This window comes from Pangasianodon hypophthalmus, chromosome 7, assembly GCF_027358585.1.
Source record: "Pangasianodon hypophthalmus isolate fPanHyp1 chromosome 7, fPanHyp1.pri, whole genome shotgun sequence".
Lineage (NCBI taxonomy): Eukaryota > Metazoa > Chordata > Actinopteri > Siluriformes > Pangasiidae > Pangasianodon > Pangasianodon hypophthalmus.
Genome location: NC_069716.1, coordinates 26278389 through 26303131, shown reverse-complemented (window position 1 = coordinate 26303131; position 24743 = coordinate 26278389). Strand labels below are relative to the sequence as shown.

The 24743-nt window shown below is 38.8% G+C and overlaps 1 protein-coding gene across 18 annotated transcripts in view; it reads right to left on the bottom strand.

Annotated features, from left to right (window-relative positions):
- mical2b (microtubule associated monooxygenase, calponin and LIM domain containing 2b) overlaps positions 1 to 24743 on the bottom strand; it is a 61238-nt gene that overhangs the window by 2431 nt on the left and 34064 nt on the right. For 3 of the 18 annotated variants that reach the window (XM_034306237.2, XM_053235789.1, XM_053235788.1), the window contains 18 exons: positions 24276 to 24653; positions 23797 to 23895; positions 22515 to 22637; positions 21901 to 22002; positions 19806 to 19910; positions 19447 to 19479; positions 17898 to 18078; positions 16622 to 16686; positions 16441 to 16519; positions 11262 to 11385; positions 10136 to 10215; positions 9179 to 9247; positions 8161 to 8264; positions 6209 to 7043; positions 6001 to 6074; positions 4497 to 4595; positions 4314 to 4407; positions 673 to 772 (listed from right to left, as the gene is read on the bottom strand). In XM_034306237.2, coding sequence (XP_034162128.2) covers positions 673 to 772; positions 4314 to 4407; positions 4497 to 4595; positions 6001 to 6074; positions 6209 to 7043; positions 8161 to 8264; positions 9179 to 9247; positions 10136 to 10215; positions 11262 to 11385; positions 16441 to 16519; positions 16622 to 16686; positions 17898 to 18078; positions 19447 to 19479; positions 19806 to 19910; positions 21901 to 22002; positions 22515 to 22637; positions 23797 to 23895; positions 24276 to 24653 — 2744 coding nt within the window. The other 15 variants (XM_034306238.2, XM_034306240.2, XM_053235790.1 and 12 more) reach the window with 15 other exon arrangements.

The following is a 24743-nucleotide window of genomic DNA, read 5'->3' as shown; positions in this document are numbered from 1 at the left end:
GAGTCTCCTGTCTTTTTTTTTCTTTTCCTATTTTCTCCTCAATTTGGACAGCTGCCAATTCCCACCCATCAGCCAGTCCTCCCTTATCACAAAACTACCACCAACCGGGAGCATGCTGCATCACAGAGCAGTATAACACACTCGGAGGAGAGTGCTATCTACCCTCTTCTGCATACATAAGCTCACGCATGCCTGCGATTGGCTAGTGTCCCTGTGATTGACAGGTGAGAGAGAGACTTTGGAATCTCCCAAATGATACGGTGAACGCTTCTTTTGTGCCACTCGGGAGCCAGGTCTTCTGTTTTTGTCCTGTCTTTTAATCTGAGCGTTTGTCTTTTACAGCTTTTTATTGTTTTAATCATGCACTGATTTATTAAAATTCATTCTTATTTTATTTCATTGCTGTTTGTTTGATTACTTGATTTTACTGCATAGCATTTTCAAAATCTTCCAAAACTGAACTTACTAGAGAATTTACTAACACAAAAAATGTTTTCCTTCTAGATACTAATAAATTACTTTTAAGACACACACATTTAAGTTCTAACAGTATTAAATTTAATCTCAGCACATAGTTTCCTGCTCACTCTAATATTCTCCACACGCATACACACACACACACACACACACACAGATCTCAACCCAATTCTTACACACAGGGGGGTTTCTTACAAGATCATAATCTCCGATTCGTATCTGACCAGCTTGTTCTTCTCCAGGACGAGTTTAAACCACGTGTGCAGGAGCTCGGCCTCGTCTGCTGATGCATCCTCTGAAACACAAAACGTAACATAGGCTACACTTACAAACCACGCTTTCGCTAAAATTAATTTATTACAGTTCAAGAAGTGCCTTATTTAGCCCCAAAAATTAAACTACAGTGTATAATTATTTTGTTGTTATAGTTACAGTTGGTTTTGTTATTGCTATTGTGTTTTTTTTGTTGTTATAGTTGTACTGTCATTGATTTTGCTGTTAATATACAGTAATTAATGTTAATATTTCTATTACTATTATTGTTACTATTGCTGTTGTCAACTACTGTTCTTGTCATTACTTTTGTTTGTCATTAATGTTACTGTCGTCACTATTACTATTGCTGCCAGTTATTAATTTTGTTGTTGTTGTTGTTGTTTTTGTATTATTATTACTATTATTATTATTACACAATGTATATTGATGACTCGTGCTTGGCCACATGGCTAAGTTTGTCTTTTTTTTAAATTTTATTTTATTATTTTTTTTATTCTATATATTTAAAATGCTGCACTCCCCTATGCATATTACACTGATAATGTCTTTAATTTCTTTTAAAGTGGGTATTTGTGAAACTTTTACATCAAACATCAAGACAATATGTGATACAAATAATACAAATCCTCTACCAACTGTATTTGTCACGTATATATTTCTTGGTACATCAGCCAGGAGAGTCCTGATCATATCAGAAAAGTGTAAATATTTTACCACCCCGGTCTTGAAAGACGTCACAGCTGTCACACCGAGGCACCCCTTCAGCAGTGTCCATAGTGTATATGAGCGCACTGTCCACCACCTACTCTTTCCATTCGTCACAGACCGTGAATGTCAGATAACAATGAAGCCATTCAGCCCCAAAGCCCTCTGCGCTTTCTGGTGATACAATGATCTACACAGATGAGTAAACACTGAGGACAAAAGCTGCTGGACTGCCAGAGTCCATCATTCGACTCTGTACATATTCATCGCCATCTACAGCAGGTCAGCAGCTGTTGCTTGCTCAAGACGGCTGGTCAAAGACGCTGCTTTTATACAAGAAACAGACTAACAACTGGCTGCATCCTTCTGCATGCAAGCTCTCACAAGTACGCAATTGAGCGAGGGCTATTAAACAGTCACATGAGGCACTTTGGAAAATATGCTTTCGCCTTGGAGATGTATAGAGTTCGCAACAACCTCAGAATCTACACAAGGCATGTAAGAGTGGCTGAAAGGTTAACAAATATCACAATGTATTTCCAAAAAGGATTTTTTTCCCCCCATCCTTCCAAGATGTTAAAATTCAATTTACCCAAACGCAAATAACACACTTTGACTTTCAGGACCGTGATTATAAACTCATTATCCATCCAGGCACTGTTACTTTTTTTCATCCGGAAGAATTGTGGGCTTTAATAACCCTCATGTATATAAACATTCACTAAAATAATGAAACGTCAGACCATTTTGGAGCACTTTTCCCCTTTCCAGTCTATTTACAGTACCCATTACCTCTACAGTCATTTCGGCACAATTTACGCTCTAAGTGGCTATTTGGTTTGAATGCAAATCACTATTATTTGAATGGCTAATTTCGACCCTCTTACAAAAACCTCTCACACTGAGGCACAGATTGGGGATGAGGATGGCTAATACGGCACGGCCACCAGACGACGAGTTGAAAGAGATGGAAGAAAAATGTGCGTCGTTCACTGCAAACCTTTTCCCAACAACTTCATGGAATGACCTTGTGGCTTTCTTTTACTTTAAAAAAGGCATATAGTAGAGCAGTTATAATGGACGTACAGAAGCAAGGCTTAACCTGTAGGCCTTGGCATTCAAGTGCTCCTGATTCAAATGATTCAGACCTGTAATCCTGCGTTCCTCTGTGTGATTCCTTTGAATTAGCTATGGTCCAAGATTTGAATGAGCATTGAATTAACTTGAACTAGTAAAGAAAGGATGGTAACTTCAGGGTCGCCGGCACCTGAAGTGATACGTTAAGAATGAATACGTTTCTATACAAGACTGCATATTTTGTATTTAGATACAATTTTTAATTTTGTAGGTTACATATTCATTCATACATTCATCTTTAGTAAGTGTTTTATCCTGGTCAGGGCTGTGGCGGATCTGGGGCGTATTCCTGGAACGCTGGGTGTGAGGCGGGGAGGCAGGAAAACACTAACGTCGGTTTTCGACTGTACAATTTCAGCACTCTTTTAAGATTAAGACTTGTAACACTGTATGAGATGATCCAAATTCTATCAGAATTCTGTAAAAGACTGTGTAATAACGTGTTCTCCGTATCAGATTATATGATGAAGATCCTCTGCTGACCTGCGATTAAAGAAATTACTACGTTGTGGTTATCATTCAGTCAGCTCGTGCACAAAGAGAGCTTACATAAACCCAAAGATTCTTCAAAGTGAGCCTGAGGTAATAAGCAATATTTTTTTCTGTCCATTAGCAGGTCTTATTTACATTGCATCATCGTCACTAGCTTATTTGTAGCTATCTTACGAGTTTGGTGTTATCTTACGCCATCCTCCTACTGGTGGATTTTACACAAGCGTCATAGCAGCACTCGCACTCTGAGATTTTAATCACAAATTTCTGACACTTCCAAAAAAAATTATATCCTCACAAGCAAATTCGACTAATATTACTTTTTATTAGATTGTTTTTAAACAAATAAGACTATTAAGCCTATTTCTAGAGTTGTTTCTTAATTTTCTGACCAATATTTTTTTGACCAACACAAAATTATCTGCCAATAGGAAAGAATGAGACATTTTTAATCTTGAAATGAGTAAATATGTCCAGAAATAAATTTAATAGTTTTATATTTGTTATATCATAATGAGAAACATTCTTAACTTTTCATTTATTCATCTACTCACTGACCGCCGATGGGCATGTCCCTCTCATTGTGCGTTCTACGATGGTGAATTAAATGAAAATTTTGAAAGTGCGACATAAATTAGAGAAACAGACTGTACGCAGCTGTATTTCGCGTGAGTCATCAGCAATCGCTCGCACAACATCCTGATTTCCATGTATCCTGAAGGCGGCATTCGGCATTCAGATGATGTGCAAAAGATGGTGCGTCACTGGATATACATCCAGTACAATCAGAAATTTTTTTTTCCTAGAGGAATCCCGGCACTCGTTAAGCGCTGGAACGACTGCATTAACAAAATGGAGATTATGTACAAAAAAATATACACTTCTGTGACACCTATTGGCAGTAAATGATGCAAAATTAAAAAAAAAAAGGTTTTTATTCGACTCACCCTTACAAACTACTTTGTCTGCAGCAGCAAAATTGGGCTGAAAATTTATAGATTCTTGGTGCAAAATGAATGGCAGAGTTGCTTGATTGATGCTTTATAATATTTTTTTTCACAAATATATCCAGATACAATTATTTCTAATCAACATTAAGTCTACATGACCTTCCTGTGAGTGATAGAGCTCTCAGAAATATGATATGAGGTGAGAATTTGGGTGCTTTCGGGTGACAGTAAGTGGGCATTTTAACATGTGGCCACATGATAAAAGTAGACATTTACCACTCTCTCCTCTGAGGACCTTCTCCAGCGTTACTCCCTTCTCCTCCAGAGCTCTCTGCTTCTCCTCAACCTCCTCCAGCTGCCTCTGGATAACCTACACACACATACTCACTGTTACAGCTACATCACAATCGAAGTGAACGTCTGTATGGCGTGTGATGTAATGTGTGTTCAGGGTTGTACCTGAGCCCTGTGAAGTCGTTTCAGCTGCTCTCTCTTGGTTTGCATGACGAGTGTTTTCTCCTGCTGATTCCTCTGTGTCTTTGAGTGGCCTGATTCAGACTAGACAAAAAAAACAAACAAAGAGAGATGGATAAACATAAAGTCACCTAAACTAAACTGATTTTACAATAAATCCTTTTGCCAGTTCAGACTAGTTGCTGTTTAATAATGACAACAGTCACTGTAGCGGTTTTGCCGTTGCTTTATCTTATACAACAATGTTGAATTCTCGATTCTGATTGGTCAGAAGGTGCTGATGCACCACATGATTCAAGTCTAATAATGAAACTGCTTAAAAACACTTTCTATAAGAATATGCTTATTTAAAACTAATGGACAGAGTCTCCAGTGTAAGCGTTGTGTAACAGTCAGTAACGTTTCGGACACATGGAAAGTCTTTAAAACAGGAATTTGCGCTCATTAGTTTATTTTTGACATGATAATCTACGTTTTTGTCCATCATTAGCTTCAAGAATGAGAAAACAAGTTGAACTTAATACTTAAATATACTTCGACCGTGAAGGAAGCTATTGAAGGAAAAACTATTTCAGACATTTGACCTTGAAGTGACCTTGACCCTGTTAGGATCGATTCCGAAATCTAATCAGGTCATCTGCTGGTCACAATGATAATTCCTTATAAATCCTACAAACATTCAACCTCTCGTTCTTGAGATACCGCGCTAACGAGGATCTCAGACAAAAACATTATGCCTTCCTCACTCAGTGGCGGAGGCACAGAAAGCGGCTGGTGAGGAAATGACCGTTTATAGACGCTATAATGTAAATGATAAGAGGAATTAACTTGTCTGACAGATGTTCTACAACATTAAATGTAACTATAAACAGATAAAATCTACAGTGTGTCGTCTTTAATTAATAAACAATGTAATCAGTGGCATATTGATGTACTATAGGAGGAATAAAACACATGCTGTTATTGGAAAATAATCAGGGTGGGAACAGTAATTTTGGTTCACCAGGGGAAACGGTTGTTCCAATTTGCACATTTATAGAATCTGGATCTGGTTGTTATGGAGCTGTTACTCCAAACAATTTATTATTCTTCACACACATTTTGGTGAAATTAAATCTTTGAATTACACGTATTTTCTGACAGGATAAAAAACAAAATATTCTGTAACATGCTTTAAAAAAAGTCATTACTTGTTCGATACTAATTTAAGATGGGTTTTATCTCAGTAGACTTTCACTAGTGAAAGAAAATATCAGGATCTCTGTGGTTCGTTAGTGCTTTTGAATGCTGGCGGAGATTAAAAAAAAAAAACCTATGCACTGGAATCAATATACGAAGTCCTTTAAATACAACACGGATATATTCATTCCATGGCTCTACTGCTTCTCTGCTGTAGAATTAAATTCCATTTTCTGATATGAACTGTTTATTATAAATGCAGTTTTAGAAGTGAGAAGAGTCTCAAAGCAGTATATATTTTTTTTTTTACCGTTTGGGTGACAGCTTTCTGGTCCTTCTCACTGGATGAACAGTCATCTTCCTTTTGTTGTTGTTGTGATGATGCTATGAACATACATTAAAAAAGTTTATTAAGGACAAACTGAGGACAAATTATATTATTACAAAGTAATACAGAATGTTTTAGATATTTCCATTAAAACTATACATTGAATCAGAAATTTGTTCCCTGCTCACACCTTTGTTTTTGAATTTGGACAGAATGCCCCAGATGTCCTTCGTCTGGTTGTCCGTCTTGCTCCTGTCTCCTCCCTCGCTCCTCTTCAGCCGCATTGAGGAGAAAAAGTTAACCTTTCTCGGTGGCAAGGAGGCCATGTCGTCTTTGGAAGCCCTGGATGGCTTGTTGCTGAGTGTCACCTGCTCCAACATGGCCGTGATCTCGCTCCTGCATGCTGTTCTGCTTTGGCTTCCTTCTGTATCTGCTCTGGAGCGCATCACCACGTCCTCCTCCTGGTTCTGTGTGGAGACGCCAAACGCGGAGCTGAAGCTGAAGGAGCCCTCGGACAGCGGCCTGACTCTGGGAGGACGGTTTCTTCTGATCACTTTGGGGTTGTTTCCTGCTCCAGAGAAAGATCTCCTCAGTGCGCTGGCCCACAGCTGGAAGCCTGAGAGAGGAGAACTGTGCTCAGGGTCAGCAGGGGCTGGACTCGGCTCTGGTCGAGATTCTGGATCGGTCTGAGGTTTCGTTGAGTTTTCGGGTCTTCGGCCGTACCTTTCTGCTGGAGCTATGGCCGTAGTCGTGGATGAATACGTTCCAGGAGTGGTCAGGTCCCAGTTCAGTAGTTTCTCCTTCTCGGATGAGGACAGAGTGAGCTTTTTCTTTGGGCTGACAGTGCTCTGCTGGTCTGGTACGAGTGAGGAAGCGTCAGGTTGCTGCGCTGGAGAACATGTGTTAGATTTGGGAAGGGATGAAATTCCATGAGGGCGGTAACAGGGAATCTCATCTGCAGCTGATTTCTCTGGTTCCTCCTGTAGAGGGCAGTGAGAGTCTGCAGCATGATTTTCAGGTTCCTGCTGGGACATGGGATAAATAGACAGAACACAAAAATCCAGATTCAGTAGAACAAAAACTCAATATTTCAGGGCAATGAGGAGATGTATAGCATTATTCCAACATGGTGGAAAAACTCAAGCTTGCTGTTTTATGCTGACTTTCTTAATGCCAGAACGTATTGATTTCAAGACATAATCGCCAAAAATAAAGAACGAAGACGAGTCTCAGCAACTGTGAGCTTTGAAATTGGTTATGTGCAAATTTTTTGGTACAAAATGGGCAGTGGTGGCTCATCCATAGGGACACTGTTTACATCAGCCGTTCGACAAATCATAAACTTCATAAAGATTATGTTCATAAATCTTCATTTGACAGTTGGATTCCATGGATTTGCTCGCCTTTCAGAGAACAGCAGCGTGCTCATTGCCCCATTCAGCTCCACAGTGGTGTTATTGTGCCTCGTGGTCAGAATTGAAAACTACAACAAACTGCTATTAGAGGCCCAGCAGGGCAGGAATCACGCTGCCCCATGCTCAGGGAAGAAGCAGAGAACAGAACAGTTAACAGGGTTGCCAGATTGAGCTAGTTTAAAAATATTCTGTGGTTGCTAAGAGCTTGATTTATAGCAAATCACTGGAATCTGAAAAAGAGGTATCATTTACAACATGGATTTTAACTTTCCCAGTTTAGCCATCTAGATGGAATGATGGTTTGGAGAACTACTGCTTGACATAATGTGCTTAGTTCATTGTTTCTTGTCTTTGGTTAACCTTTGTTCAGTTATATAAGCACTGATTTAAGAATATTTAGTCAGAACAGAGCTTTTAATACAAACTATTTTATGCCTATGGTAAAATATAATATATTTGCCAGAGTGAACACTTTGAAACATGCATATGAACTAATTTTTAATGCTTTGCAAGGCTAAATGATTGACATGTCAGTCAGTGTGATCAGGACACCACAAACGTAACCTTTAACACTGTAATAAACCTGCAATAAAAGTTTGTAAACTATAATAAAAATGTATTGATAACTACACATTTTAAATTTCAACCTATTTAAAGTTCGCTAATATTGAATCAAAAGGTTTTATTTAAATAGTGACGATGTGAATTTTTTTTGACTCTGTCATACCGGTGCATGTAGCTCCTCAAAATCCGACTCTCCGTCTTCTTCTATGAGAGCATCGTCTCCTCTCCTTTTTTGGTTAAATGGCTTAATCAGAATCAGAGGCAAAGCTGCAAGACAGAAACATAATTATTACTGTTTAGGAAATGTTTGGTAATAACATTCCCTAATAACATTGGATGACCACTGGAAACAATAAAAGCAGACAAAATCATAGTTATGATACTTATATACTGTATAATATTCATATTTCCGGCATGAGGGGGTGCAAGCGTGCAGAGCTCTATTAGATTAAAACTTGAAAAAAGTCCTTCAATATTATTCGTATTACTATCTTTAAGAAAGAAGTGAACTATTTAAATTATAGTAAATAAAATGATTTCGTACTCTTGTAATAAAAGACAGACCAACAGTGCCCTCTATTGGATATGGAAAATTATCTGATGTATTTTTAATTTAAGATTTCAAAAATGAAAACTTAATTAATATAATTTTTTTTCCAGTCTAAAATTGCAAAGCAGATTTTAACGCTGTACTATGGGTTTTTTCCCCCCTCTGTAAACATCATCATGAGGAACAGATATAAAACAGGCACAACAGTGTAGCTATGCAAATAAATAACAGTCTTATTTTATGTTCAGCATAAATTTCCCTGTAATATTATATTCAACAATAAGAGGAAATGCTAGATAGAAGTATCCTTACATCAGTATTAAACACGCATTTTGGCACATTTCAACGGTTCATGCCAAAAACAAACACATTTTTCCTCCCTAAAAGTTGAAACATGCCAGTATGTGTGTTTAATACTGACGTAAGGATACTCGCGTAAAGCTGTATCTAACCGCTTTAAATGGATTGCATGCTGGATTTAAATCCAATTAAGATTAAAAAAAGAATGAACGAATATGAGTTATGTTAGTGCAGGTCTGAGCAGGAAAAGACAGTGGACTGCACGTTCAGCATTGACGTTATAAAAGTTTAGTCTGAGAAAATGAAACAAAGTGTGTATGCAGACTCTTACTTGCTCTTATCTTCCTTTTCCAGTTATTGTTTCTGATGGTGATTTCTCCTCTGGCGTACGAGCTCTCCACTGAACACACAACACCGTGCATCAGTAACAGGCTTCTCTATGAACAGCTACACTGAAGTGATTATATCTTATTACAGTTTTAAAAATTCATCCAGATTTTAACCTGATAATTCCTATTTTGCTTTATACTACATTCTGATTGGTCAGAAGGTGTTGATTAATTTTCTATAACAGCAGCTCTGACAGTCCTTTCGGTACTGCAAGGAAAATTCCAGGTCTATATTAATGCGCTGGTTATAATACATTATCGTTTCTATAGTAACAGCACATTCACAGGGACTTGTATGGTGGACGTTTCACATAAACTGATTAAAAAACGTGTTCAATTGTTGATATGATGCAGTTTCCTAAGGAGAAGTTTATTTAACATTTTTGGAAGGAGTCTCCAGTGTTAGCACTTTGAAAATCTTCAAGCCAGACAAGTTTGTACTTTCTGGTCCCTCAGTAACAAGCTGCACTTTTGGTCTTAACCTCAAGAGAGAGAGAAAAAAGAGAGGCAGGTGAGGGATCAACTGTTTACAGCTGCTATATTGTATGTGGAATTGTAATCATAAGCAAATTGCTGTGGTATAAGAGGAATAAAACTCTGTGACATGCTGTTATAAGAAAATGAAACATTCATCATCATTTAGATGGAGAGCTAACAGATGGAGGTAATAAAATGTACACAAGCTTGACAGCTGCTGTGTAACTGAATTCGTATATGACCCTGAGCAAAACGTTCAGCCCGGCCAAAACAAACAGACCCGAAACGAAGCTCCTGCTTTTAGACAACCACTCCCAGATCTACTGATAAGCATAACAGAGTGAGAGAGAGGAGAGGAGAGGAGAGATGTGGTTTCAAGGCCTGGATGAAGTGAGGCTATACAGCAGGATGTAGAGACTCACCTTTGTTGAGCTCTGGAGAGTTCGGGCTGAGCGGCTTGGACTCTGTGGCAAGATCCGGAACTGAAAGGTCTTTAATCCTGCTGAATAGGAAGACATTATTGTGTAGACGTTAATAACTGGGACAAAGGGCAAAAACAGAAAACACACGGTGTCAAAGGTTATAAGGGTAACAGCTGGTATAGAGGAGGACAGACAGAAGAAAAGATGGGTAGGTATATACAAAAGATGAGCAGATAGAGGGACTGGGAGACAGACAAAATTATAGAGCAAAAGAAAGGCTGACAGAAAGATCGACTGCAGACTGAGATGGACAAACAGACCAACAAGAGACAGATCAACAGACTGATGGAGAGACAGACAAGCAGACTCTTAAGAAAGACAGCTGATAAGGCAAACAAATTGACTGATAAGACAGACAGACAAACTGACTGACTGACTAATGGAGAGACAGACAGATTGATAAGACGGACAAACAAAAGGACAGACTGATAGTGAAACAGATCAATGCACAGACAGTCTGATAGACAGACAAAAAGTCTGCTGGAGAGACAGACCAATGTACAGACTGACAAACCGATTAACAAGGCAAAAACACAGACAAACAGACAGACCAATACACAGACAGACAGATAAATAAACAGATACAGACACAGACAGATCAAGAGACTGATTTAGAGACAGACCAATGTATAGATAAACAGACTGCTATTTACAAATGCACAGACAGACAGGTACACTGACAGACTACTAGACTGAAATTTAGATAGAAAGAAAAATAACAGGATGAACCCCAACGTCTGTGCGGTAAAACATCAACAAAAAACTAACATGATCAGTGAAAGAAATATTGATTTTAATTAGGCATTCTATAGCCATACAGTGTGTTAAAGTCTTCAGTGTGTTTTTGGCTCTGAACACGAGAAGTTGAAGCTGATGAGACAGAGCAGAGTTCAACAGTGCTGCTCCTGTCTAGAACCAGCACTAGGACCTACGCATGATTTCTAAAAGTCACCTTGTTTGAAGAATAGGGCACTACGTCAAAGAAAAAAAAGAAAGTAGAAACAGAGATTTTGGATGGAAGGGAAGTGAACAGGAGGATGAGGGGATGCTGGTGCTGTAGATAAACCTGTTGCTGATGAACTCGGGAGGATTTGAGAGGCGTGGCTTGGCTGAACTCTCCGCCGTATTCTCAGTATCCTGCAGAACTTTCTGGATGTGGTCTTCCTGAGTCTTGGGCAATGAACTTATCTCTATTGCGTGTACACAGAGAAAGATACATGTGCTCTACAATAAAGAATTCAATGAAAGCAACTGATTAACTGATTGTTATATGTCTATTCAACTCTTAACACACAACTTTAAACCATTAAAAAAATTTTTGTAGTAGTTCAGATAAAAAGCTTAACGTTTTTAAGGCCTTTGGTCATGTTCACGCACACAAAAATATGTGTATATATTTCTGAATATCCTGTCGAGCACCAATAAATCCATTATTAAAAAAATGGCCTAGAGGAGGCTGTCCAACAAAATCAGTGAGCGAATAAAAGGGGCATTATTCAGAGAAGCAACCAAGAGACCAAGGGTACTGCTCAACATGATGCTACCACCAGCATGTTTCACTGTGGCCATGGAGTTCTCAGGTGATGAGCAGAGTCAGGTTTCTGCCAAATGTAAATCTTTGTGCCAAGGCCAAACATTTCTAGTTTGGAATCATTAGGTTAGAGTACCTTTTTTCCCACATTAGCCCAGTTGCCAATACGCCTTCTGGCAAACTCCAAACAGGATTTGATATGGCTCACCAATCTTCCTTAAAGCCCAGCTTTTTGGAGTGTCCAGGATATAGCTGTGTACAGCTTCTTTATGTTCAGATCTCTCCAGATCCTTCAGAGTTACCCTTGACCTCATTTTCTTTTGCTGGAAGGCCTTGTACTTTTTATTGTATATTCTTTCCATTTTCAATAATGGATTTAATGTTGCTCTGTGGGATTTTTTTTTTTTTTTTTATAACCAAAACTCTGATTGATACTTTTCCAGAACTTTGTCCTGGACTTGTTTTCTAGCTCCTTGGTCTTCATGATGCTGTTCGTTTAGTTATGTTTTCTAAGAAACTCTGGGTTCTTCCAGGAACAGGTGTATTGATCTTGACATCATGGGATACTTCATTCAACTAATTATGTGAATTCTGATGGCGACTGGTAGCACCTGGACTACTTTAAGGGTTTCACAGCACCAGGAATGAATACTTATGCCACTACAGCTTATATATGAGGGTGAATCAAATAAAACCCTTAAAAATGCGACAAAAATTAGAGAAGCAGTACAGAAACAGGTCCATTGTTCTCAATAGCCTTTTCTACTGCTATCTCAAACCGGACAGATTTTTGTGACACCTATTTGCAATAAACAATGCTAAATAAAAACATTAAGGTTTTTATTTGGCAGTATATTTTTTCCCTAATCTTCGATATAATATTATGGGCTAATTTTCTGTGGATTTGTGACATATAATCCCAATTAAATCCATTTCAGCTCCAGGTTGTAACACTACAAAATGTGTTCAAAAGTTCAAGGGGGTTGAATACTTATGCAAGGCCTTATGTAGGACAATCCTGTTCAGAGCATTGCTTCTCTAGAACCATGGTATCCAAAGTCCAAGGGTCCATGAAGCAAAGCCAAAGGGTCTGTGATTTTCTAATGTAGCTACTGTGGTGTTGGAGATCTTATAGTTATTAGCCTACTTGAATAGTCAGTTGAATTGAACGGGTTTGAGCCAAACCTTGATAGCCTGAAAACAACTAGGCCTATAAATGATGTCAACTGAAATCTGATAATATAAATAAAATGCATTAGGTGGTAAATTATGGAAGCTCTGTAAGCTATGGAAGCTCTGTAAGCTCTATGACTGCAATAAATAGCCAAAACCAAGGAATCTCCAGCTGCAAAAAGCCTGAGGACCCAGGCTGATCATATGAATAGGACATGTAAGATAAATACACTGGACTCTATAAAACACAGATCAATGCATTTTCTCAGTCTCTTGTTTGATTACTCTTAAATAAATCATGGACTGTCAATCCGCACACTTTACAGAAAAGATTGCACGGATATGAAAATATGATATTCTGTCAGAGAAACGAGTGACTTTCAGTGAAAGGAAAGGACAGAGAACAGAAAAGACCCACAAGAAAAGACCCAACACCCTTTTGAACACCAGCGATGGAGCTGTATTCGCAATGGGTCTAATGTATACACGCCTTTGGACTGAGCGTAGGCAACATGGGGTATTTAGCTGGATAACAAGTCTTGGGACATTAATCAGACGCATTTTTCAAATGTATGGTGAAGAAAGTGCAGTCAAGATATTAGAAAGAAGCAGAAAAGCTGCACGCGTGAACGTGTGGTGCGAGTGTAAACAGCGGTGGATATTGTCTTAAAGGCCAGCTTGTGTTGTGTAGGTACAAAAAGTGCAGCGAGCTCTTTTTTCCTTTGAGCTGTTAATATTTGTGCATATGGATAAAAATGGCAAACAAAAAGGCAGAAACAGAAATAGAGTTGAAAATGGATTTATTTAATACTTACAGGATTTAAATTGTATAAATTAAGAAAAAATTAAGAACATTTACCATGTGCTATGAAATGTACAGACTTGTAGGGAAATTATAAATAGCACTAGAAATTTACAAACAACGTAAATCCTTTGAGGATTTGTTGCTAAAATTGTGTAAAATGACAGAAGGATCCTCACTAAGTGGTGACCTCAGAACAAGACAGAGGTCTGGAGTGTGATTTGGAGAGTAAAGCAGCCTCTGCAACAGAGAGCAACGCAAGGACACACAGAGAAAGAAGAAGAAATACAATTTTTAAAATACATTAAAATTGAAATAAACGTGCAAAACCACATGGGTGGGTTTTCACAAGCAGGCCCTTCATGCTTGGGGTTTGTTAGCGAATTAGTTTTGGGGACGATTACGATGAACAAAACTGCGGAGTGACACGTTCATACAGAAGACCCATGGCGCAAGCGGTTATACGCAGACACAGCAAAGCAAGACCACACCCTGATCACCTGTCTCATGCAGGCCAATCACCTTCAGGCGCCACCATTCAGCCAATCAGGGGACGGAGCATTGGAAACTTGACTAATGGTATAGGGTGGAAAAGGATAGAGAATTGAAGGATGAAGAGAAATAGAGGAAGGACATTTAGAAGTAGGATTCTAAATGTTTATATAGCAATACAGTTCAGACTAGATTTATTATTACATATAGAATTGCACAGGCACAGAAAACATACTGCTACTGTTACTTTGTAAAGCATTAAAAGTGATACTGTTTGGCATTTCCACTGACTTCGCACACGAGACGGTGAGAGAAAATGCAAGTCATGGACTATAAATCAGATCACGAGCACAGCAGGCAGGTTAGCTCCGGGCTACACAACATCTCAGAGCAGAGTAAAGTTCTCTTAGTAGAATTATTATTATTATTATGGTCAATTAAAAATCTTTAAACATTGCAGGCAACACTGAATAGTGCTAAATATATTAAAAGAATACTCCAGCATGCGGGCTCAGCCTAATTTCCTATCCACTGTGTGAAACCAGAATTTCACTTTAAACTCATTTATAATACAAGTTGAAGAGCAGTTCCTGAATCATGTCATTAAATTCTTAAAAATATATACTTATATAATCAGAGGTGCCTACAAGAAAATTCTAGCAGAGAGAGTTAAACCAGAATTTACCCCAAAACCCTAGAGTACGTCTGGACAGAGTGGTTAAAAATTTCACTGGCCAGTTTCAATTAATTGTCTCAATACTCTCCATTTTACAAAGATTTGAGGACATGTGGGACACGAAAGGTATATAATTTGCGATATACACAAAAGTATGTATGGAACGGCTCAAGGCTAAATTTCTTTTGCAATACACCAAAACTTAAATTATTATTATTATTATTTTTTTTAAAGTATGACGTATTCACAGACACCATTTTATCAGTAAAAGGCCAATTGGATGAAACAGGCAAGAGACAGTAAATCTTGCGATTTTTTTTTTAGGCACTTTCACTCAGAACAGAAAAGCGCAAGAAGTGGATGGAAACCTGCCTATTTACACTTTCCTAAAGGTTTAACGGTATAATATATATAATGAAGCACTTTACTCTCACTGTGTAATGCAACACAGCCACTGGAAAGGAAAAAAAACAGTTCCATCTATTATACAGATTTAGTGCTTCATTAACAAATATGTTTGACTGAAGGATTCGCTACAGTCTGTGAGAGGAATTATGGGTATATTGTATCCCCTGTACCACATCACTACATTTAGACACCTTTTGATGTGCAGTGTAGGATTGAATGAGAGCAGTGGATATGATTTAGAAAATGGCCTAATTAGTGCACTATATGGTTGATAGGGATTCGTTTCATTCATATGGTGCATTTCAAATAAACTATGATACACCGCCCTTCTGATTTTCATTATAATGGCTTTAGTGTACTGTATAGTAGAAATTTGTTTCTTAGTACAAGGATTTGTGTCAAAACGATCATCTCTGGAAATCACACATATGTAATTTAACTGGTAGGGGAAAAAAAAAAAAATCTGCAAAACACTGGAGTATTCCTTTAATACAAAAATACTAATGAGCTCTTAAACCACGTATAAAAGTATTTTCTGTCCTGTCGTCCCTCTGTACCTCACATTTTTAACGCTGTCCCTGATTTCACACACCTGACTCACCAGAGTAGCTCATTAACAAGCCTTTAATGAGTTTAAAACTGGTGTTTAAGCAGGAAAAACATCAGTGTTAAGTGCAGGAGTGCTAACACTGCTATCAAACACCAAAAAGATTCATGACCTCTGATTAAAGAGGCATGAAATGGTGGAATGTGTGTAAATTTGGCACAGTTTTTAGTTGTAAATCAAATACTGATTAAAAAATACAAAAAACAGATCACGGTGCAATCATCGCAGATTACTTCACACCTCTGAGAACCAGCCCAAGCTTACAGGGTTAAAGAGAACCAGATGCAGAGTGCGGCAGTCTCTCAGACGCCTGGCAAACACTCTTCTCACTCTAACACTATACTTGTGTTTAGGAACGTCCCCTCAAGGCTAATCTGTGCTGTTGTCTCATACAGCATACACAGCAGAGGGATGCCCAGGGCCAGAAGTTCAGAAAAGAAGGCATAGTCGTCCCGCCGCTCTCTGAGGTGTAACCATAAAGCCCAGGCCACACCATGCATCCAGCTGGCCAGCTGGCTCACGTGCAGCCGTTTCCTAAACAGGGAACTCAGTGTACCTGAAGGCTGGCTTTGGAGGCTCCCGCTGGCAGAGTACCCATTGCTACCATCAGGCATGGACACGTCGCCTCTGTGGACCTGGAACACACACACACACACACGGGTATGAGTGTGTAAAATAACCATTACCTTAACAGAGACTGATTTGCTCATAGCTTGTTCTGTGGTGATGAAAATTACCTCTGGCTTTCGAAGCCTGTGGCTGGTTTTGTGCTGGGAAAAGTGCAGCTTGCAGTAAAAAGTGCCTGCAAAATGCAAACGGTTTAATCAGCAAGAAAATCAAACGACAAAATACTGCAAATTGATGCAAACATACAAACATATAACCTACAGCCAATAGTAAGCACAGTTACACTGACGTCATACAAGGACAAGGAGGAGCTGAAATTAAGACCCAGTAAGGATGTGAGTAAGGAATAAAACACTTGGGGACATGTGGTTATAGGAAAATAATCAGTTGTGGGGTCGTGTAATGCTGCCTTATGATATGTGGAGTTACTGTTGCTACCCTGAAATTGATTATATTCCTATAACAGCATGTCTTGTAGTGTTTTATTCCTTTTACACCACAGCAATTTGCCAATTATTTTCTATTTTTTATCATTAAATAATAATGCATTATATGTTCTACCTGCTTATAGTCACATTTAATGTTGTGGAACATCTACAAAATTTATTTCCTGTTGTTACTTAGATTTCAGTGGCTGAAAACAATAGTTCTGTCTCTCTTTTTTCTCTCTTTTTAAAGACATAAATACACAGCTCATCACATTACACCTCTGTCCTGAAGACATTTCCATTTCAGAAAACTTAAAGGTACAGACTGCTATGAAGTGCTGATACTGGAGACTCCTTCCACACTAAATGCTAAATAAAAATCTTTTCAAAAAAATTTGTCAACAGTTAAACAGGAACTTGGATTGAGAGGATAAAACCAGCTTGTTAGGTGTTACTATAGAAACACTAGCGTATTAGAACAAGTGCATTAATAGAGCTGCTGTTATAGAAAACTAATCAACATCTTCTGACCAGTTAGATTTGAGAATTCAACATTGCTGTGGAATAAATCTGAATAACAGAGTGTTGAATTTTGAGAATTCTAAATCTTGCCACTGTTTCACGCTCTAACACTCAATTAGCTACTATAAATCCACTCTCGTAGCTAGTTAATCAACATTTCCTGACCAATCAGAATTCAACAGCGCTGTGGTATAACTGTATTTAATACGGTATAACTTCAGTGATGGCTGCAATAAGAGAAACACATCTGGAGCAGGAAGGAGTCGAGTGTGGGATAAAGAAAGGAAGAAGGGTGAGACACTATCCCCAGGAAATTATCTACTTCTGCTCCTGTGCATTTGTTGCCTATTGAGCTCACTTTTTCCCCCCCACAGTAGGCAGTATGGCTGTATCGAAAAGCCACGGACCTGTCGGAGGATGAGTATATGCGCTATACCTTGGTCAAACACATGTCCTCCAAGCCTCAGGGTGGCGCTGCAGACGTCACAGCGGAAACACTCTCGGTGGAAGAAGTAGCCTTCTGCACTTAGTCGCTCCATCACATACACACGCTTCTTACAGAAGTGGCAGGTGTCACTGCCGCCCATCCCAGGAGCAAACTCCTTCCGCGTGGTAACCTGAAACATTAACACACACGGAGGAGCGAGGTCACAACCGACTGTGGATTCTGACGGAGGAGATTATGAGGATTACTCACAGTAATGGCAGTGCAGTTAATATTTCACACTAGCAAACCAAACTAACTCAGTTCAGAGGTCAGGCAAATGAGACACAGTCTGCGTATAGCACGTCAACCCGGCAGTCAGTGTTTTTTAATTAAAATACGAAAATTAAGAACTAATTATTATCCAGTACACTATGAAATGGAGTGAGACATTACTGACAAAGCAGGCAGTGTTTCCACAGTAGACCAAAGCTAGAGGAATTACAAGTCTTAAAGATTAAATTCAGTCTTAAAGATTTTGGTAATACTACAGTTTGTTTAAAAGAGAAAGTCAGAGACTTTTTAACAACTTCAGCATAACTCTCTGACGATGCCATGAATAGTGTATCTGAAGAAAAATGTACCAGTCTTTTTTTTTTTCTAGGAAATTCCTTTTCCCAGAATGAACCTTCCAGACAAAAACAAGAGAAGTCTTTTAGATGATTTATAAAAAAAGATTCCGGACAGTGCAGCTTAGCTTTCCTGCTATTATAAAACCTTTTCTGTACAATGTTAGGAAAATTAAAAGAGGTGATATAAGCAGAAAATTAGGAACCGTCTTAAAGTACTTCCTGAATTTTAAACATTTTCCCGGTCTGGAAATCTGTTACTCTAAATTCAAATCCCTTTCAGACCCATGCAAGAACCTTGGTTTTATTTAGGTACTATTTCCTCATCACATTTATAAAACTGTGTCTAACGACAATATATCTGTAACCATTTTGTGTAATAACTTTCTGTAGGAAAGATTTCCAGGCTTCAGATGCCTTGTAACCTGATGTTGTGATCAGCTCTGACTTGGTAAGTTTCTCTATAATGGTGCATGTTCATCAATATAATCTCTCTGACTCTCTTGGTTTCCTTCCCAGCGAGTGAACTGTGCAGAGATGCTGGCCACCATGCCTTGCATAAATATTCACCCCCCTAGAACTTTTCCACATTTTGTACTGTTGCAAACTAGAACTGAAAATGTCTCAATTAGGGAATTCAACCATTTGATTTACATAATGTGTCTGACGTTTGAGGGTTCTGGGTTATTTTTTGTGGACTCATGACACATAATCCCAATTAAGTCCTTTTCAGTTCCAGGTTGTAACACTACGAAATGTGGAAAACGTTGAAGCAGGTGAATGCTTACACTGTAAAATTTTCCTCTAGACCAAAAACAAATTGTTATGTAAACCAGATTATGGCACATGAGAGTTAATCTGTATGCTGATTAGACAGTGAAAGACACAAAGCAGCTGTTAGGAAATTCAGCCAGTTAGTTCAGTACATTTACCGAGCCAGACTCCTGGCATCTCCTGGCCTCGGTCTGTGGACAAAAAAATAAACACTTCAATTCAAAAGCCCCATTTTAGCGGGGAAATTGAGAAAAGCACAACATCCATGGAAGAAGTAACTACATCTTATCTCATGAGCACTGGCTGTTCTCTCAGGAAGACACCCTGATAATACGACTGAGGTTAAACAAGTGACTAAGCAAAGAAACTCATGACACTGCTCCAAGAAATTAGCAATAGATCCTTCCTTTGTAAGGAAAATCAAATGACCCATCATAGATATCACGTTATAATTAAAGCAGGGCTAGGGCCAAAAAAAGAAAACCTTGTGTTTTGCCCTGAGTGCTGTCCTGCTTACCAGTGAGAGGGTGTAAGGGTTGTTGGGTCTGTGATCGGTTTCGTAAAGGATGGCCAGAGTGGCAGCTTTAACACCAATCACAGAGGAAACCTTCCCCACTGTCCTCTAATCCGTCACGGATGAAATAAAATGGAATGAAGAAGGAAAACAGGTGGACAGGAAGTGAAAGTCATGAGAATCAAATATAAAAAAAAAAGACACAAGCTCAAAAGAGAGGGATTAGAGTATGCTAAAAAAAAAGACATGTGCAAACCTCCACGAAGCATTCAAACGTCGTTATAGTGCAACTTCAAACACTGTTGCTTGGTTCTCGACTAAAAACCAGCTCAGCTCATGCAGCAAAAATGTTTTAATAAACCATTCTCTGGCCTAAAGCTCCCCAAACTATCAGGCATGCAGCAAATAGGAGTGGCGTGTCTGTAAAAACATCTGGAGCCGAGTGAGTGAGCCCTGGAACAGTGTGTACGATGAGGTCAGCTAACAAAGATAACGAAGAAAAATACCAAAAAGAACAAAACATTAAAGGCAGATTAAAGTTAGGGCTCGACTGATGTACCAGTTGGCTGATAAAGGTATCTAATATTATGGTTCCATGTATTTATCAGCATCCGCATAATCAGGCTGATATATAAACGTTTCTTTAAATCTTCTACGGGAAAGGGACATTCAAGGAAGTAGTTCAAAATAACAGCTCATTATAAGGTGTAATTACGCTCTTGGGTGGCTCTTGACAACAGGGTGGACACCAGACAGAGAAATTTAAATTTACTGCAAATCTTAAAACTTTTTTTTTTTTTTTTTTTTTTTTTTTTTGTGTCGGTTATGTTGTTGAGGGTTTCAGCTGAGGGTAAAGTGAATGGAAATAATAAGAAAATATAACCTATATTTTAAAATGGATGTGTTTCCTGCAAAAAGACACAAAACATATAGCAAAATCAAATGAAAAATTGTCTTAAACTTTTTTTGGTCTCTAGACCTGATTTGAAGAAGGTGTATGACATCTGGTAGAGTTTAAAAAAAATAAAAAATAAATAAAATAATAAATAAATAAATAGATTAATTAAAAAAAGAAAAAATATGTCAAAAAGCAGAATATTACAAATAAGAGGATCCAAAAGTCAGTTGTAAAGACTAAAAGGTTGTTAGAAAATACTGATCACACTCAGAAAAGGGGGTACAAACTTTTGAACTGATATTTACATTTTTGTACCATTAATATTCTGACATGCACTATTTGAGAATTGTTACTTGTGATGAAGCTAAATGTCTTGTTGCTATAAATGACATTTTTCTTCACTTTGTCTTAATAGATAGATATGTAGATAGATAGAGTACTTTATTGAAATAGTTTAAGGGTATGTAAACTTTTGCACTTCAGTGGCTGCGTCTGTAGTTAATGGGCGTTTGTATCACTAAAGCCACACTTCATAAAAATTACTGGTGTCTATCAAAAATTTTATCTCCTTAAAATCACTACTGAGGATAATTTTCTTATCAGTTAGGCTTTAAAATACAAAAAGGTGACAAATTAAAGGAAAAAAAAAAAATATAGCTCTGTTATGTTTTAGGGGGCATTTATTTATTTTTACTAGCATAGTTTGGCTCCACTCCTCTCCTTAGACTGAAGCATCAGAGCAAATCAATACTGCGGCTCTTCTTTATCCCATGATAAAACTTTCTACCTGGATGGGTGTGGTCTATTCCAGGGTGACTCCGCCCCTACCCACAGGGCACATTGGCTCTTGGAATGGTTTGACGAAGATGAAAATGATGTAAATTATGATTAACGATGCTCTGGACTTAACACTCACTAGATCTCACCCCAAACGAACACCTACGGGAGAATTTGGAGCGAGGTGTTAGACAGCATGCTCAACCACCACCATTACAACACCAGCTGAGGGAATATTTTTTGGGGAATGGTGTTCATCACTCCAGTACAGCTCCAGAGACTCGGAGAATCTAGGACAAGGTGCACTGAAGCTGCACTATACGTTGTTTTTTCCTTCACACGTCTTACATGCAAGATGAGTATTTGTGTTTGGAAAATGCAATTCTGACAAAACATGCCAAATCTCCAGTAAAAACGAATTACCTGTTTGGAAGGATCGAGGCATTGTACACGTTTGATTTCGGATCGACTTTTTTGCTCATGTTGATCGTGAGTCGTCTGCTCTGACTCAGAATGTCCGTTACACTACAATCAACAGGAAAGCACACTTGACAGCTGACACTATACAGAATTAATCATTTTGTTTATTTAGCCCAATTTCTTCACACGTTTCGTTTCTATGAAACTCCGGTAGACAGCGCTCCAAAAACAAATGCGAGAAGGAAACCGTAGAGGCTTGTGGCTCCGTGTCAGTGAGGGCCAAACATGAGCTGACAGGTGTTCAGTGGCTGTGGTTTGGGAGGATGTTAGCAGCACACTGATCTCTTCCACACCCAATTCTATAAGAGATTTATTCCTCTATAAGAACCTGGCCTTACACATTTACAGAACAAAAAAAAAAATCCTGCAACAGCTGCATATGTGATTTAATCAGAAAATGAGTTAAAGAGAAAACACGCAATTATTTAACATTATTTAACACAAAAGGGAACAGTTACAGAGAAACATAATAAAGCACCATCAGACACACACACACACACACACACACACACACAAAAGTGTGTGAGAAGGCTGAGACTGGAGGCTGATGCTGTTACCTGCTTGGGCTGAGCTTCAGGAAGAGGAGACAGCAGACAGGAAAGAGCTGAGGGCTCGGGGAGAGATGGAAATGAAAGAGGTTTAGGAGGAGGAGAAGCAGGAGCTGGAGAGGGTCCAGTCGTCTATTAAATAAAAGAAAGTAGGAAAGAAAGAAAGAACAGTAGAGAAAAATCAAAAAGGGAAGCAAAATACGAAAAAAATGAAAAAACAAACCAAATAAAATAAAGATGATAAAAGGATAGAAAATAGAAGAAAGAAAGATAGAAGGAAAGAAATTCCAAAAGAGAAAAATCAAAAAGAGAAATAGAAAGAGAAAGAGTCAAAAAACAAATATGGGAAAAGAAAGAAAGAAAGAAAGAAAAAGAAACAGAAAATGAGGGAAGAAAGAAAGAAAGAACATCAAAAAGAAAAAGCAGAAAGAAAACAAGATAAAATTAAAAATGTAAAAGAACGCAAAATACAAATAAAAGGAATAAAAAAGAAAAAGAAAGGAAAATAGACAGATGACAAGTTGAAGCACTTTATTAGTTGTGTTGGAAAGGAAACACACTGTTACATGCCTTTCTGCCTGAGTGATGCTTAAATTAATCAAAGTCTAAATCAAAGGAAAAAAAAAACAGAGATTGGGTGAGAGAGAAAGAGAGAGAGAGAGAGAGAGAGAGAGAGAGAGATACAGTGTGGCACCACAGGTGAGGTGTGCTGTGATGGAGCAGCCATGCTGAAACTGGACTACAGTGAACTCTGCCAGGAGAACCACACACTCACACACTCACACACTCACACACTCACACACTCACACACTCACACACTCACACACTCACACACTCACACACTCACACACTCACACACTCACACACTCACACACTCACACTAAACCGTGGTGAAATTTAGTTTGAGGTCAAGTTAGAAAACTCACTAAATATGTTTGTTGTATACAAGACACACACACACACCACTCAGCACTCGTCCTCGGTTAGCTGTGTTTAAAAACTGTGACTGAGTAAATTAATACACTGAGATAAAAACAAACTGCATGCAACAACAAACCGAGAAATTCGTAAGACAAGAGTTCTGACTCCCACACAGCAACCGAGAAACAGCAGAAAACAGTGACCGTGTTAGTCATCCCTGAAAAGCCAGACGCTCATCCATCACTCTGACTACAGACAGGCAGGACTGTACCATCTCATTCTTTAATTAGGGGTGCAGCAGGGCAGGCAGGATTGTACCACAACATTCCAAACTGGGATCGCAGCGAGGCAGCGTGCCTCTCTCCATCACCTGAGACGGTGTGCCGGAGAAGAGGAAGCTGAGCTGCTGTGCTCTCTCCCTTATACTCTTTTTACTGAACTCTCGTACGCTTTGTGTCTGTACTTTCTTCTGCAGTGAGTCAAACAGGAAGAATGTTTCGGAGGAGGAAAAAAGAAAGAAAACTTTTCATCTACAGCACCTCTGCAGAGGCAAGAAGTTCAAACTAGCCCTGAGCTGCTGAGCTAAAAAGTTCTCTTGCATGCTTTCTTTAGCTTCCATATTAGTTTAGCTAACGTTAGCTAGTTAATTATAACCACAGAATGACTTCTGGCAAGCTATAAACACAAATAATTATTAGCCAATTAACACCTTGAGGAGTGACACTGCTCTGAAAATCTGATTTTAACCTAATTTTAATCTACCTTCTGGCTCATGGTGACTTTGTCTAAAGACCCATGAAGCATGGGGAAGTGAGCAGAGTCTAACTTTTGCATGGTAGCTGCATTCACCTGAGTGGCCTTGTCCTCCACAATCTTTAGTCTTTGCAGCATCCCTCCCAGAGCAGGTGGGGAGAACAGGAGGGTCTCTGAGGACTTAGAGGTGACTGAGGGTTGATCTTTAGGTTTGAGAACATGCTTCAGAGCCAACAGCTGAGTAGCTGAGACAGAAAAGCACTGAAGACTGGGTTGAGCCTGGGGTTTAGCGGGTTGATGGTGAGACCAAGGCTCTGTTGTTTGACAAGTGAACTGGGCTTCTGGTGTCTGAAAACCTGATTGGTCATCCATGTTGTGGTAAACTGACTGAACTTGGATGTGTTGGGTTTCCAGGTGTCCATGTTTGTGACCAGACTGCATTTGAGACTCAAGAAGTCTCAAGTAAGGGGACGGCTGGAAGCAGGCATACAGAGCAATGTTCAGACATACAGGACTATGATTCACATTCACACATGGCCGTTTCTTTCTTGTCCTAGAAGCACG